The sequence below is a fragment of the Entelurus aequoreus genome, linkage group LG03 (assembly GCF_033978785.1).
Source record: "Entelurus aequoreus isolate RoL-2023_Sb linkage group LG03, RoL_Eaeq_v1.1, whole genome shotgun sequence".
Classification (NCBI taxonomy): Eukaryota; Metazoa; Chordata; class Actinopteri; order Syngnathiformes; family Syngnathidae; genus Entelurus; species Entelurus aequoreus.
The window spans coordinates 8276501-8289384 of record NC_084733.1 but is presented as its reverse complement, the minus strand read 5'-3'; the positions used below and the strand labels follow the sequence as shown (position 1 = coordinate 8289384).

Here is a 12884-nt window from a genome sequence, read left to right as displayed (position 1 = left end):
GTCACAATTTGACCATGAAATCTATTGCTACTTTAACATTGCACAATTGGATGGATAACTTAGTATTTATTTCTATTTAAAAAATGGTTTGAATGTTTGATCATATATAATTAGACAATATTTACGGTAACATAATTTAGTGGGTTGATGTGTTATGTTCACATTTTAAAAACGTCCGTAAAAAAAATGTGCGCGATATTTCTTGTTCCGTTGTTGTGGATAAAGTTGATTGAAAGCGGTGACGTCACAGGTTCCTGTTCCGTTGTTGTGGATAAAGTTTATTGAAAGCGGTGACGTCACGGGTTCCACGTTGGCCGGACGTGGCAGAGTCTCCTGGTGAAACAACCTCAACGCTTTGTACGGGGCTTTAACATCCACCTTTTACCCAAACAATCACACACCACACTCCATTCATGGGGCTGACATTATCTTCAGTCTTCGAAAGACTTTTTGGCAAAAAACAAATGAGGATTTTGATGGGTGAGTTTAAAAAAAGCGTTGTTTTGACGGTTAGCTTAGCTTAGCTACTTGCTAGCTTGCTCGAAGCCTCGTCGTTTTCACATGTTAAAGTTTGAAAAAAATACATAAACAAGGGCTCCCAATTGACGGACAACATAGTAAAGTTTACTTTAGTGGCGTAAAAGTGGTAAAATAGTCAAGAGTCAATAAACAAATGAGTTAATTTTTAAAGGCAGTTTGTCGACTGGAATTCGACGTTTTTCTCTGCTGTCGCAGGGAAGTAAATTAAATAATAATTTAACTCTTCTTTGAAACAATTATTTAACTCTTCTTTGAAACCTACATATTTATTTTTAACTCTTTAAAACATATCTACATATTTATTTTTCACTTTGAAACATATCTACATATTCTGCCTTATTTTTAACTCTTCTTTGAAACATATCTACTTATTTATTTTTTAACTCTGGAAGATATGTACATATTCTGCCTTATTTTCAACTCTTCTTTTACACATCTACATACTTTGCCTTATTTTCAACAAAATAGTTTCCAATTAATTGTCTTGTGCAATATTATGTAGAACTTAGGCGACAGAGTAGTCATTTTTGACATTGTTTTTCCATGCCAGTTTCCATTTTTTAAAAAAACCCCACAGTTTGTGAAAGTATTTTTAGGGCAGGGGTATAACATTAGAAAACAAAATTAAGAAAAAATGTCATGCTCAAAGGCAAAATGAATTGATTCGGTTTCTACCGAGCAAAACAAAAGCTATTTAGGGACTAGACGAGGCCCTAACCATAATATATTGTTAGCATCCCTGTTTTGAAAAAAAAGCAAGTTGTAATGTCTATCTTTGTTTTATTATGTAATATCTGACATGTTGTCATCCTCCCGTGTTGTAACTTGTCATTTCTCAACATTCCCGTCCCTAGTCGGACTAGATGCCGCCGGGAAAACCACCATCTTATACAAACTGAAGCTCGGCGAAATCGTAACAACCATCCCCACTATTGGTAAGACATGGGGACTTTGTCATCACCTCAATGCTAATTAATATTGCTTCTGATTGTACACAACCTCGTTTACCTTTTATTTTTATTTCCTCCTTGGACAGGTTTCAACGTGGAGACCGTAGAGTATAAGAACATCAGTTTCACAGTCTGGGATGTGGGCGGTCAGGACAAGATCAGGCCCCTGTGGAGGCATTATTTCCAGAACACACAGGTAAAGTGTAAACTCCGCTTAGTTCTGCCTCAGCCTCTGTCAGTACGTCTCTGCAGCACCCAGCATTGTCCCTCCCACACAACCATCTGATTGGTTACACGCAGAGCAGTAACAGCCAATCAGCAGTGCGCATTCAGAACGCATGTAACAGCCAATCAGCAGTGCGCATTCAGAACGCATGTAACAGCCAATCAGCAGTGCGTATTCAGAGCGCATGGAGTCAGTGCTCCTGTGGTGGGGTGAGCAGAAAGGTGGTTAGCAGGTGAGCATAAGGCAGCGGACTCTCCCCAAATTATAATAAACACCTCCCAGTCAACTACTAGTGACATCACTATGAGCCCGTTGACGTGCTAGAAACATAAGCGGCAGCTCAGCTCGCTCGCAGTCCTTTGAGGTGAAGGCTAATTAGCTTTTAGCGTAACGTTAGCTCATTTTGCAGTGTGTGTGTGTTACGGACAGAAAACCCCTGTCTGTTTGAGAGAAAAACAAGCATTATTGACCTACAGTTAACAACTAAGTTATTTCACTTGACCTTTTTCTGTGTTGAAGCAGCAAAAAAGGACAATATGTAAATGAAGAGTTTCCTGAAGCTGTCTCTGATAGTGGGTATAATAATGTAACTGCATCATATAGCCTACATGAACTCCATGGTGTTCAGGGATGAATAATCTCTCCTATTGCTATTGTACTATTTTTTTCCAGCTATAGTTACATTAATCATTAGTAATGTAGCAGTCTAGTTTTGAATGGCAGGGTCCCTGCTATCACATGTTGATAAAAATAACATTTACATAATAACAATCAACTACAGGCTTCCCAAATGCTGTAATAAATTAAGCATGATGAGTTGAGCATATGTCAGCATGTGGCCCCACTTTTAACTCTTTTTCAAACGCTTATTGGAAACGCTTACTTACAGTAAGTCATTAATTTGACTTAGTAAGTCATTATTTTGATTTAGTAAATTACTAAGTCAAAATATTGACTTACTAAGTCATAATAATGACATACTTAGTATCTCAGGTAACTCGGACTGTTTTGTGTATTGTTTTTACTTAACGGAAAAAATATCGAGATATATATATAGTATATCGGCATTCAGCATATGGAGCGGAAAACACAACCAAAAATTGTAGGCTTCTTCACGCGACGAAGCCGGCCTACGTCACCACAGTTTGTAGTCTATTACCCCCCCCCCCCCCCCCCCAGGCTGTGGTGGCAGCGATGAGATGGAGACGTGATGGCGACAGGCCAAGTTACGCTGTTCCTTACACCCACCCACCCCCTTCCCCCTGGAGAGACACCACCTTAACTAACACATTTTCTGGGGGAAACACTGCACAGGTATTAGGGCAGTGTTTTTTAACCTGGGTTCGATCGAACCCTAGAGGTTCGGTGAGTCTGCCGCGAAGGTCAAGACACACCCAACTCATCGTGAAAATAAAAACTTCTCCCTATCGGCATATTATGGATACCCCCAAACAATGTTCCCTCTAATTTCCATCTGATTTGCAGGCGTGTAATTTGTTGTGAGTTCATGCTGTTGGTTTTGTTCTTTGAATAAGGTGATGCCCATGCACGTGTTCATTTTGTGCACCAGTAAAAAAAACATAACTTTGTCTTAAATTTGACATTTTTTTAATTTTATTTTTTCACTAAAGAAGGATTCGGTGAATGCGCATATGAAACTGGTGGGGTTCGGTACCTCCGACAAGGTTAAGAACCACTGTATAAGGGCTAATGTGGAGGCATTATTTCCAGAACACACAGGTATTATGGCTAATGTGGAGGCATTATTTCCAGAACACACAGGTATTATGGCTAATGTGGAGGCATTATTTCCAGAACACACAGGTATTATGGCTAATGTGGAGGCATTATTTCCAGAACACACAGGTATTATGGCTAATGTGGAGGCATTATTTCCAGAACACACAGGTATTATGGCTAATGTGGAGGCATTATTTCCAGAACACACAGGTATTATGGCTAATGTGGAGGCATTATTTCCAGAACACACAGGTATTCTGGCTAATGTGGAGGCATTATTTCCAGAACACACAGGTATTATGGCTAATGTGGAGGCATTATTTCCAGAACACACAGGTATTATGGCTAATGTGGAGGCATTATTTCCAGAACACACAGGTATTATGGCTAATGTGGAGGCATTATTTCCAGAACACACAGGTATTATGGCTAATGTGGAGGCATTATTTCCAGAACACACAGGTATTATGGCTAATGTGGAGGCCTTATTTCCAGAACACACAGGTATTATGGCTAATGTGGAGGCATTATTTCCAGAACACACAGGTATTATGGCTAATGTGGAGGCATTATTTCCAGAACACACAGGTATAATGGCTAATGTGGAGGCATTATTTCCAGAACACACAGGTATTATGGCTAATGTGGAGGCATTATTTCCAGAACACACAGGTATTATGGCTAATGTGGAGGCCTTATTTCCAGAACACACAGGTATAATGGCTAATGTGGAGGCATTATTTCCAGAACACACAGGTATAATGGCTAATGTGGAGGCATTATTTCCAGAACACACAGGTATTATGGCTAATGTGGAGGCATTATTTCCAGAACACACAGGTATTATGGCTAATGTGGAGGCCTTATTTCCAGAACACACAGGTATAATGGCTAATGTGGAGGCATTATTTCCAGAACACACAGGTATTATGGCTAATGTGGAGGCATTATTTCCAGAACACACAGGTATTGGGGCTAATCAAACCAAAGTCTCAGACAAAGCGATGTATACTCTGATTAGTCATGTGTTTGTCTCACTTAAATGTTGTTACTCACCACACCAGTCATTTAAAGCATGTGATCTCAGTGTGTTCAGTTAAAACACCACACGCTATGTCTACTATATACAGTACAGGCCAAAAGTGTGGATACACCTTCTCATTTCAATGTGTTTTCTTTATTTTCATGACTATTTACATTGTAGATTGTCACATCAAAGCTATGAATGAACACGTGTGGAATTATGTACTTAACAAATAAAGGTGAAATAACTGAAAACATGTTTTATATTCTAGTTTCTTCAAAATAATCACCCTTTGCTCTGATTACTGCTTTGCATACTCTTGGCATTCTCTCCATGAGCTTCAAACCTGAAATGGTTTTCACTTCACAGGTGTGCCTTATCAGGGTTGATTAGTGGAATTTCTTGCTTTATTAAAGGGGTTGGGTCAATCACTTGTGTTGGGAATGAGAAGGTGTGCCCAAACTTTTGGCCTGTACTGTATGTGTGCAGCTAGCTCAATGCTCATGTTAAACTTCCTTTTTATGTTTTGTTGTGCAAATTATAGATCGAATGATTATTTACTTTTATGAACGTGGAAGCATACAATTAGCTAACTATGTCAATATTGCTTTTATCTGGCAGGGCCTCATCTTTGTAGTGGACAGCAATGACCAAGAAAGAGTGAACGAGGCTGCAGATGAGCTCTCAAAGATGGTATGTATGCAACTCAAAACTAAGAATTCATATATTTTTAAAGGTAGACTTATAGTCAGTGAGAATATTCAGGCTGTAGTATCCAGTTATTTTGAAAATTCAGTAAAATCCCCGCTGTCAGAAGAAATGGCAAATAAACACAAGCTCAATGTTGGTCAACAGCAATCCAGGTTCAAGCCTTAAATGTGCATCAAACATGTATTAACACATTTTAAAGAATAAAACATGTAGGTACTTGTAGGGCTGGGCGATATGGATGGAAACTTTATCACAATATAAGTAGGGGTGTAACGGTACGTGTATTTGTATTGAACCGTTTCGGTTCGGAGGTGTCGGTTCGGTTCGGAGGTGTACCGAACGAGTTTCCACACGAAAATATTAAGTAGCCGCCTCCGCTTCCTTCTGCCTCTGTCTGCCAGTACTCTACACAGCACCCAGCATTGTCCCACCCACACAACCATCTGATTGGTTACAAACAGAGCGGTAACCGCCAATCAGCAGTGCGTATTCAGAGCGCATGTAGTCAGTGCTTAGCGTTTAGCAGGTAATCAACAGGCAGCGGACTCTCCCCAAATTATAATAAACACCTCCCAGTCAACTACTAGTAACATCACTATGAGCCCGTTGACCTTCTAGAAATGTAAAAGGCAGCTCAGCTCGCTCGCAGTCCTTGAGGTGAAGGCTAATTCGCTTTTAGCGTAACGTTAGCTCATTTTGCGGTGTGTGTGTGTGTTATGGACAGCAAAGCCCTGTCTGTCTGTTATTTCACTTTACCCTTTTCTGTGTTGATTGAGCTGTGTTGAAGCAGCAAAAAAGGACATTATGTTAAATGAAGAGTTTCTGTCTGATAGTTTATATAATAATGTAACTGCATCATATAGCCTACATAAACTCCATGGTGTTCAGGGATAAATAGTCTCTCCTATTGCTATTGTACCATTTTTTCAGCTATAGTTACATTAATCATTAGTAATGGAGCAGCCGCGTTTTGAATGGCAGGGTCCCTGCTATCACATGTTGATAAAAATATAACATTTACATAATAAAAATCAACCACAGGCTTCCCAAATGCTGTAATAAATTAAGCATGATGAGTTGACTTGAAACTGTTTAATGTTGCACTTTTTATATGTAGAAGGAAAGTTTTGCCATTTTATTTAATCTGAGCAACAACTTGAGGCAGTTTAATGTTGATTAACGTGGGCAGAATTATTATAGTGTTCCCAATGTTAAAAGGATAAAGCCATTGTTTACAAATTTGGTAAATAAATGACCAAAAATATTTATATTTTGTTGTTTTCTTACTGTACCAAAAATGAACCGAACCGTGACCTCTAAACCGAGGTACGTACCGAACCGAAATTTTTGTGTACCTTTACACCCCTAAATATAAGTGTTTTATATCGGTAGATAGCGAACATTTTTGATATTTTTTTTATGACTTATCGAAAAAAAAGCACCTGGAGAAAAACGTATAATGTAAACATTTTTTATTCAAAATGTAACCTTCCTCTGATTATAAACCCCTTAGCTATCAAGGCAGAAAGGAAATGTTAACACAAGCAGTCAATTTAACAAACATTGAACACTTCACAATCACCTCTTTTTAAATGAAGGTGCAAAAATAAGGAATATGTTTAACAAAGTGTAACAAAATAGTAATGATAATGAATGTAAACATACAGAAACCTGAGAATTATTTTCTTCAGGTTTAGTGCCAGGAGGTTACGACTGTGCTCAGGTAAGCACAGCTAAGGTGGTGTGGCATTACCAATCTTGGTAGGGACCAGCGCCTTGGATCATTTACAGACCACGTTGGTCTGACTACGGTCCGTTTTTTGAAAATCCCCATACTGTTGAGGTGACTTTTCCTGTTTATCAACAATTTATTCACTCTCTACAGCACTCATTTTTACTTTCTCTTCTCACTCCATGCAAAATAGGATTGTTAATACTGATTTGATTGATTCTTTTATTAGTAGATTGCACAGTACAGTACATATTCCGTACAATAGACCACTAAATGGTAACACCCGAATACGTTTTTCAACTTGTTTTAAGTCGGGGTCCACGTTAATCAATTCATGGTAATAATTTGGCTGTTCGTGTGTCACTCCCACTAATCAGTGATCACTTCCTGCGCTGCAGAGAGCGAGTGTCTTTTGTTCTTACAACCAACCTTGCTTCACAACTTCCGGTTTCTTCTGACCTAAAAAAAAAAAAGTGTATGCGCCTGCGCTCAGCAGGGTAGCTGTTCCAGAAGGCGTTTCTACAAGCTGCGCTAACATTAGTTAAAGTTAAAGTACCAATGATTGTCACACACACACTAGGTGTGGTGAGATTATCCTCTGCATTTGACCCATCACCCTCACCCCCGGGGGGGGGTGAGGGGAGCAGTGAGCAGCAGCGGTGGCCGCGCCCGGGAATCATTTTTTGGTGATTTAACCCCCAAATTCCAACCCTTTATGCTGACTGCCAAGCAGGGAGGTAACATCTCCCGTTTTTATAGTCTTTGGTATGACTCGGCCGAGGTTTGAACTCACAACCTACCGATCGCAGGGTGGACACTCTAACCACTAGGCCACTGAGTCAGCCGCACAGCTTTGCATTAGCGACTTACCGATCACGTATCAACTTGCATTCACCTCGCTGCATGTTTTGAATGCAAGTTGTGCTTCTGTAGCAACATACACACGTCATACATTTGTCCATTTTTTAGATGTTTTCTATGGAAGAACCAGCCTTTGGTTAAATTAACTCATTTGTGGGGGTCCCAAACTCTGAATTGCAGATATATGCGGATCCACTGTACACATCTTAGCGCTGGATTTTGGGGACGTCAAATTTTGTAACAAGTCGACCTTCTGATTTGACAAAATAGAGGCTTTGGCATTGTTTAACACAGTGATTTTCAACCACTCTGCCGCGGCACACTAGTGTGCCGTGAGATATTGTCTGGTGTGCCATGGGAAATTATGCAACTTCATCTACCGTATTTTTCGGACTATAAGTCGCAGTTTTTTTCAGTTTGGCCGGGGGTGCGACTTATGTGTGAAATTATTAACACATTACCGTAAAATATCAAATAATATTTAGGGCTGCAACAAGTAATCAATTAAAATCGATTATTAAAATAGTTGCCGATTAATTTAGTCATCGATTCGTTGGATCTATGCTATGCGCAGAAGTTTTTTTTGTAATTAAAAAAAAAAAAGTTTTAAATGTTTTTAATAAACCTTTATTTATAAACTGCAACAATCACAAACAGCTGAGAAACAATAATCAAAATAAGTATGGTGCCAGTATGCTGTTTTTTTTTCAATAAAATACTGGAAAGGATAGAAATGTAGTTTGTCTCTTTTATCCGATTATTAATCGAAGTAGTAATCGACAGATTAATCGATTATCAAATTAATCGTTAGTTGCAGCCCTAATATTATTATTTAGCTCATTCACGTAAGAGACTAGACGTATAAGATTTTATGGGATTTAGCGATTAGGAGTGACAGATTGTTTGGTAAACGTATAGCATGTTCTATATGTTATAGTTATTTGAATGACTCTTACCATAATATGTTACATTAACATACCAGGCACGTTCTCAGTTGGTTATTTATGCCTCATATAACGTACACTTATTCAGCCTGTTGTTCACTATTCTTTATTTATTTTAAATTGCCTTTCAAATGTCTATTCTTGGTGTTGGGTTTTATCAAATACATTTCCCCCAAAAATGCGACTTCTATATTTTTTCCCTTCTTTATTATGCATTTTCGGTCGGTGCGACTTATACTCCAAAAAATACGGTAATTGGTCCAAAAAATATTTTTTGCAAATCAATAATCATAATAATGTGCCGTTGTCTAGTGCCTGTGCTGTGTAGAGCTTGGCAGGGTACTCTTGTAATACTCCATATCAGTAGGTGGCAGCAGGTAGTTCATTGCTTTGTAGAAGTCGGAACGCGTCGAGGATGGTTTGTCGTGATCCCAATATGCAGAGCACAGCGGGAGACAGCATGCAGGTAAAAAGGTATGTAACGCTTAAACCAAAAATTAACAAAAGGCAAGTCCCGCTAGGAAAAGGCACTGAAGCATAGGGATGGCTATGTAAAACAAAAGTAAAACTGAACTGGCTACAAAGTCAACAAAAACAGAATGCTGGACGACAGCAAAAACTTACTGTGGCGCAAAGACGGCGTCCACAACGCACATCCGTACATGACATGACAATCAACCTACTCAGTGGCCTAGTGGTTAGAGTGTCCGCCCTGAGATCGGTAGGTTGTGAGTTCAAAACCCGGCCGAGTCATACCAAAGACTATAAAAATGGGACCCATTACCTCCCTGCTTGGCACTCAGCATCAAGGGTTGGAATTGGGGGTTAAATCACCAAAAATGATTCCCGGGCGCGGCACCGCTGCTGCCCACTGCTCCCCTCACCTCCCAGGGGGTGATAAAGGGTGATGCGTCAAATGCAGAGGACAAATTTCACCACACCTAGTGTGTGTGACAATCATTGGTACTTTAACTTTAACTTAACAATGTCCCCACAAAGAAAGATAGCGTACGCACAACTTAAAATAGTGTTGATTGCGAAAACAAAGCAGGTGTGGGCAATAGCACTCAAAGGAAGGCGTGAAGCTGCTACAGGTAAACGCCAACAAAACAGGAAGGGTCACCAAAATAACAGCGCAAGACAGGAACTAAAGCACGACAAACGGGAAACTACAAACTCAAAATAAGGCACGACAACCTGGTGGAGTTTCATTTTTTAACCTTTTCTGCTGGCGGTGTGCCTACGGAATTTTTTTATGAAAAAAATGTGCCTTGGCTCAAAAAAGGTTGAAAAACACTGGTCTAACACTAGGGGTGTAACGGTACACAAAAATTTCGGTTCGGTACGTACCTCGGTTTAGAGGTCACGGTTCGGTTCATTTTCGGTACAGTAAGAAAACAACAAAATATACATTTTTGGGTTATTTATTTACCAAATTTGCAAAATCTTCCAACAAAAATATTTTTCTTAGTGGAATATTTGATGTGAAGTAATCGGAACCTTGGATAGGTCAATAATTCATAATAACATTGATTTTGATTCAATATTATGTTTTGAGCAATGACAGTTTGAAAGAAAAAAAAACAGCTTTGTTTTATTAGTCAACATTGCAACTTTTTCTAAATTACATTTAACCTTTAAGCTTTTTTATTTCACTTTTGTTATGTTTTTGTTTATTTTAATAGTATTTTTAGATTGTGCCGTGGGCCTTTAAAACATTAGCTGTGGGCCGCAAATGGCCTCCAGGGCACACTTTTGACACCCCTGCTATAGATTAAAAAAAATTAAATATGATAAATCTATGGATAAAAAGCAGAGCCTGGCGACGCATGCGCATTTATCATAACTCTCTCTGTCTCTGCCCCTCCCTCACCAATGCTGCTGCGCGCACAATTTGTTTTGTTTTTAACCCCTTCTTAACCCTGAACGTACATTGAAAATACACGCAACCCTAACTCAAAATGCCGGACATTTGAGCCTGACAGCTCCGCAAAAGAGGACATGTCTGGTGAATAGAGGACGTATGGTCAGTCTATCCTAGCCCGTTAGCTACTAGCATGCCGTGTGTTGTGCCTCGGTGTGCATTGTTTACACAACGTGCGTTACGCTACTTAATATGTCCGTGTGAAAACTCGTTCGGTACACCTCCGAACTGAACCGGATCCCCCGTACCGAAACGGTTCAATACAAATACACGTACTGTTACACCCCTATTAAATAGTCTTGATTGCGAAAACAAAGCAGGTGCGGGCAATAGCACTCAAAGGAAGGCGTGAAGCTGCTACAGGAGAACACCAACAAAACAGGAAGGGTCACCAAAATAACAGCGCAAGACAGGAACTAAAGCACGACACACAGGAAACAACAACAAATTCAAAATAAGGCACGACAACCTGGTGGAGTTTCATTTTTTAACCTTTTCTGCTGGTGGTGTGCCTCTGTATTTTTTTCATGAAAAAAATGTGCCTTGGCTCAAAAAAGGTTGAAAAACACTGGTCTAACACCAGTATCCATCGTAACAAGTCCGAGAAGATGACATTCCTATGAGGCGGGATGACGCTGCACCTTCAAATGACTCGCACGGTGACATTTGGTGTTGTCAAGTCCTGTGTTTGTGCTTGCAGTTGCAGGAGCAGGAGTTGAGCGACGCCGTTCTGCTGGTCTTCGCCAACAAACAGGACCTCCCCAACGCCCTGTCACTCAGCGAGCTCTCAGAAAAACTGGGTCTCAACGTCCTCCGCAGCAAAGCTGTAAGTCACTCCAGACTCCCAGTGCAGAAAGCATCCTTCTCCTCACTTTCCTCATTGCATCCCCCACAGTGGCACATTGAGTCCACCTGCGCCACCCAAGGCACCGGGCTGTATGAAGGACTGGACTGGCTTTCCACAGAGCTGTCCAAGTAGATGGACCGGACGGATGAAAGAGTGAGCCTTTTTATGGACATTCAATCGGGAAACATTTGGTCTTCCGGCGGCAGACAATGCTGCAGACTAGTAGGAGGATGTTTTTGGATTTTGTATTTTGAAGCCTATTCCATATTATCTTTGTTTAGTTTGCTTATTCTTCTTACCTTTGCATTCCATTCTAAGACCAGCAATCCTTTTGAACACAATGCAACTGAATTCTTGAACAGTTGATGGTCGTGTGGCCTAACATTCAGTGAACCGTGTTGCCTGCCACTAAATGAATCCACAAAGGAACATTGTGCCTTCCTTTTGCCCTCTTACACCATCGCAATCTTTTTTTGGGGAGCAGAAGTTGGATGCTTTTATAAGCAACTTGTAGTTTGCATGACCCTAAACAACCGTCATTCTCGTTGGTCCAGTCTAGCAACATACTAACATAGACCAGGCGTTAGCATGACATGATCAAGTAGCATTTGTTTGTTTTTCTTTGTGGCAGCAAGCACTTGAAAAACACTTTATAATTATCTGTAATTAGAGATGTCCGATGATATCGGACTGCCGATATTATCGGCCGATAAATGCTTTAAAATGTAATATCGGAAATTATCGGTATCGGTTTCAAAAAGTAAAATTTATGACTTTTTAAAAACACGGACGTAGGGAGAAGTACAGAGTGCCAATAAACCTTAAAGGCACTGCCTTTGCGTGCCGGCCCAATCACATAATATCCACAGCTTTTCACACACACAAGTGAATGCACGCATACTTGGTCAACAGCCATACAGGTCACACTGAGGGTGGCCGTATAAACAACTTTTAGCACTGTTACAAATATGCGCCACACTGTGGACCCACACCAAACAAGAATGACAAACACACTTCGGGAGAACATCCGCACCGTAACACAACATAAACACGACAGGACAAATACCCAGAACCCCTTGCAGCACTAACTTCCGGGACGCTACAATATACACCCCCGCTATCCCCCACCTCAACCTCCTCATGCTCTCTCAGGGAGAGCGTGTCCCAAATTCCAAGCTGTTGTTTTGAGGCATGTTAAAAAAAGTAATGCACTTTGTGACTTCAATAATAAATATGGCAGTGCCATGTTGGCATTTTTTTCCCATAACTTGAGTTGATTTATTTTGGAAAACCTTGTTACATTGTTTAATGCATCCAGCGGGGCATCACAATAACATTAGGCATAAAAATGTGTTAATTCCACGACTGTATGTAACGGTATCGGT

At 40.1% G+C, this 12884-nt stretch overlaps 1 protein-coding gene across 1 annotated transcript; it reads left to right on the top strand.

The window, feature by feature from the left end:
* The first annotated feature begins 243 nt into the window (after positions 1-243).
* LOC133646080 (ADP-ribosylation factor 4-like) lies at positions 244-12766 on the top strand. The gene is made up of 6 exons (XM_062041075.1): positions 244-480; positions 1395-1475; positions 1577-1686; positions 5102-5173; positions 11353-11478; positions 11548-12766. Exons 1-6 carry the CDS (start codon positions 414-416, stop codon positions 11629-11631), a joined length of 540 nt encoding a protein of 179 aa, XP_061897059.1. The 5' UTR covers positions 244-413; the 3' UTR covers positions 11632-12766.
* Positions 12767-12884: the final 118 nt, after the last annotated feature.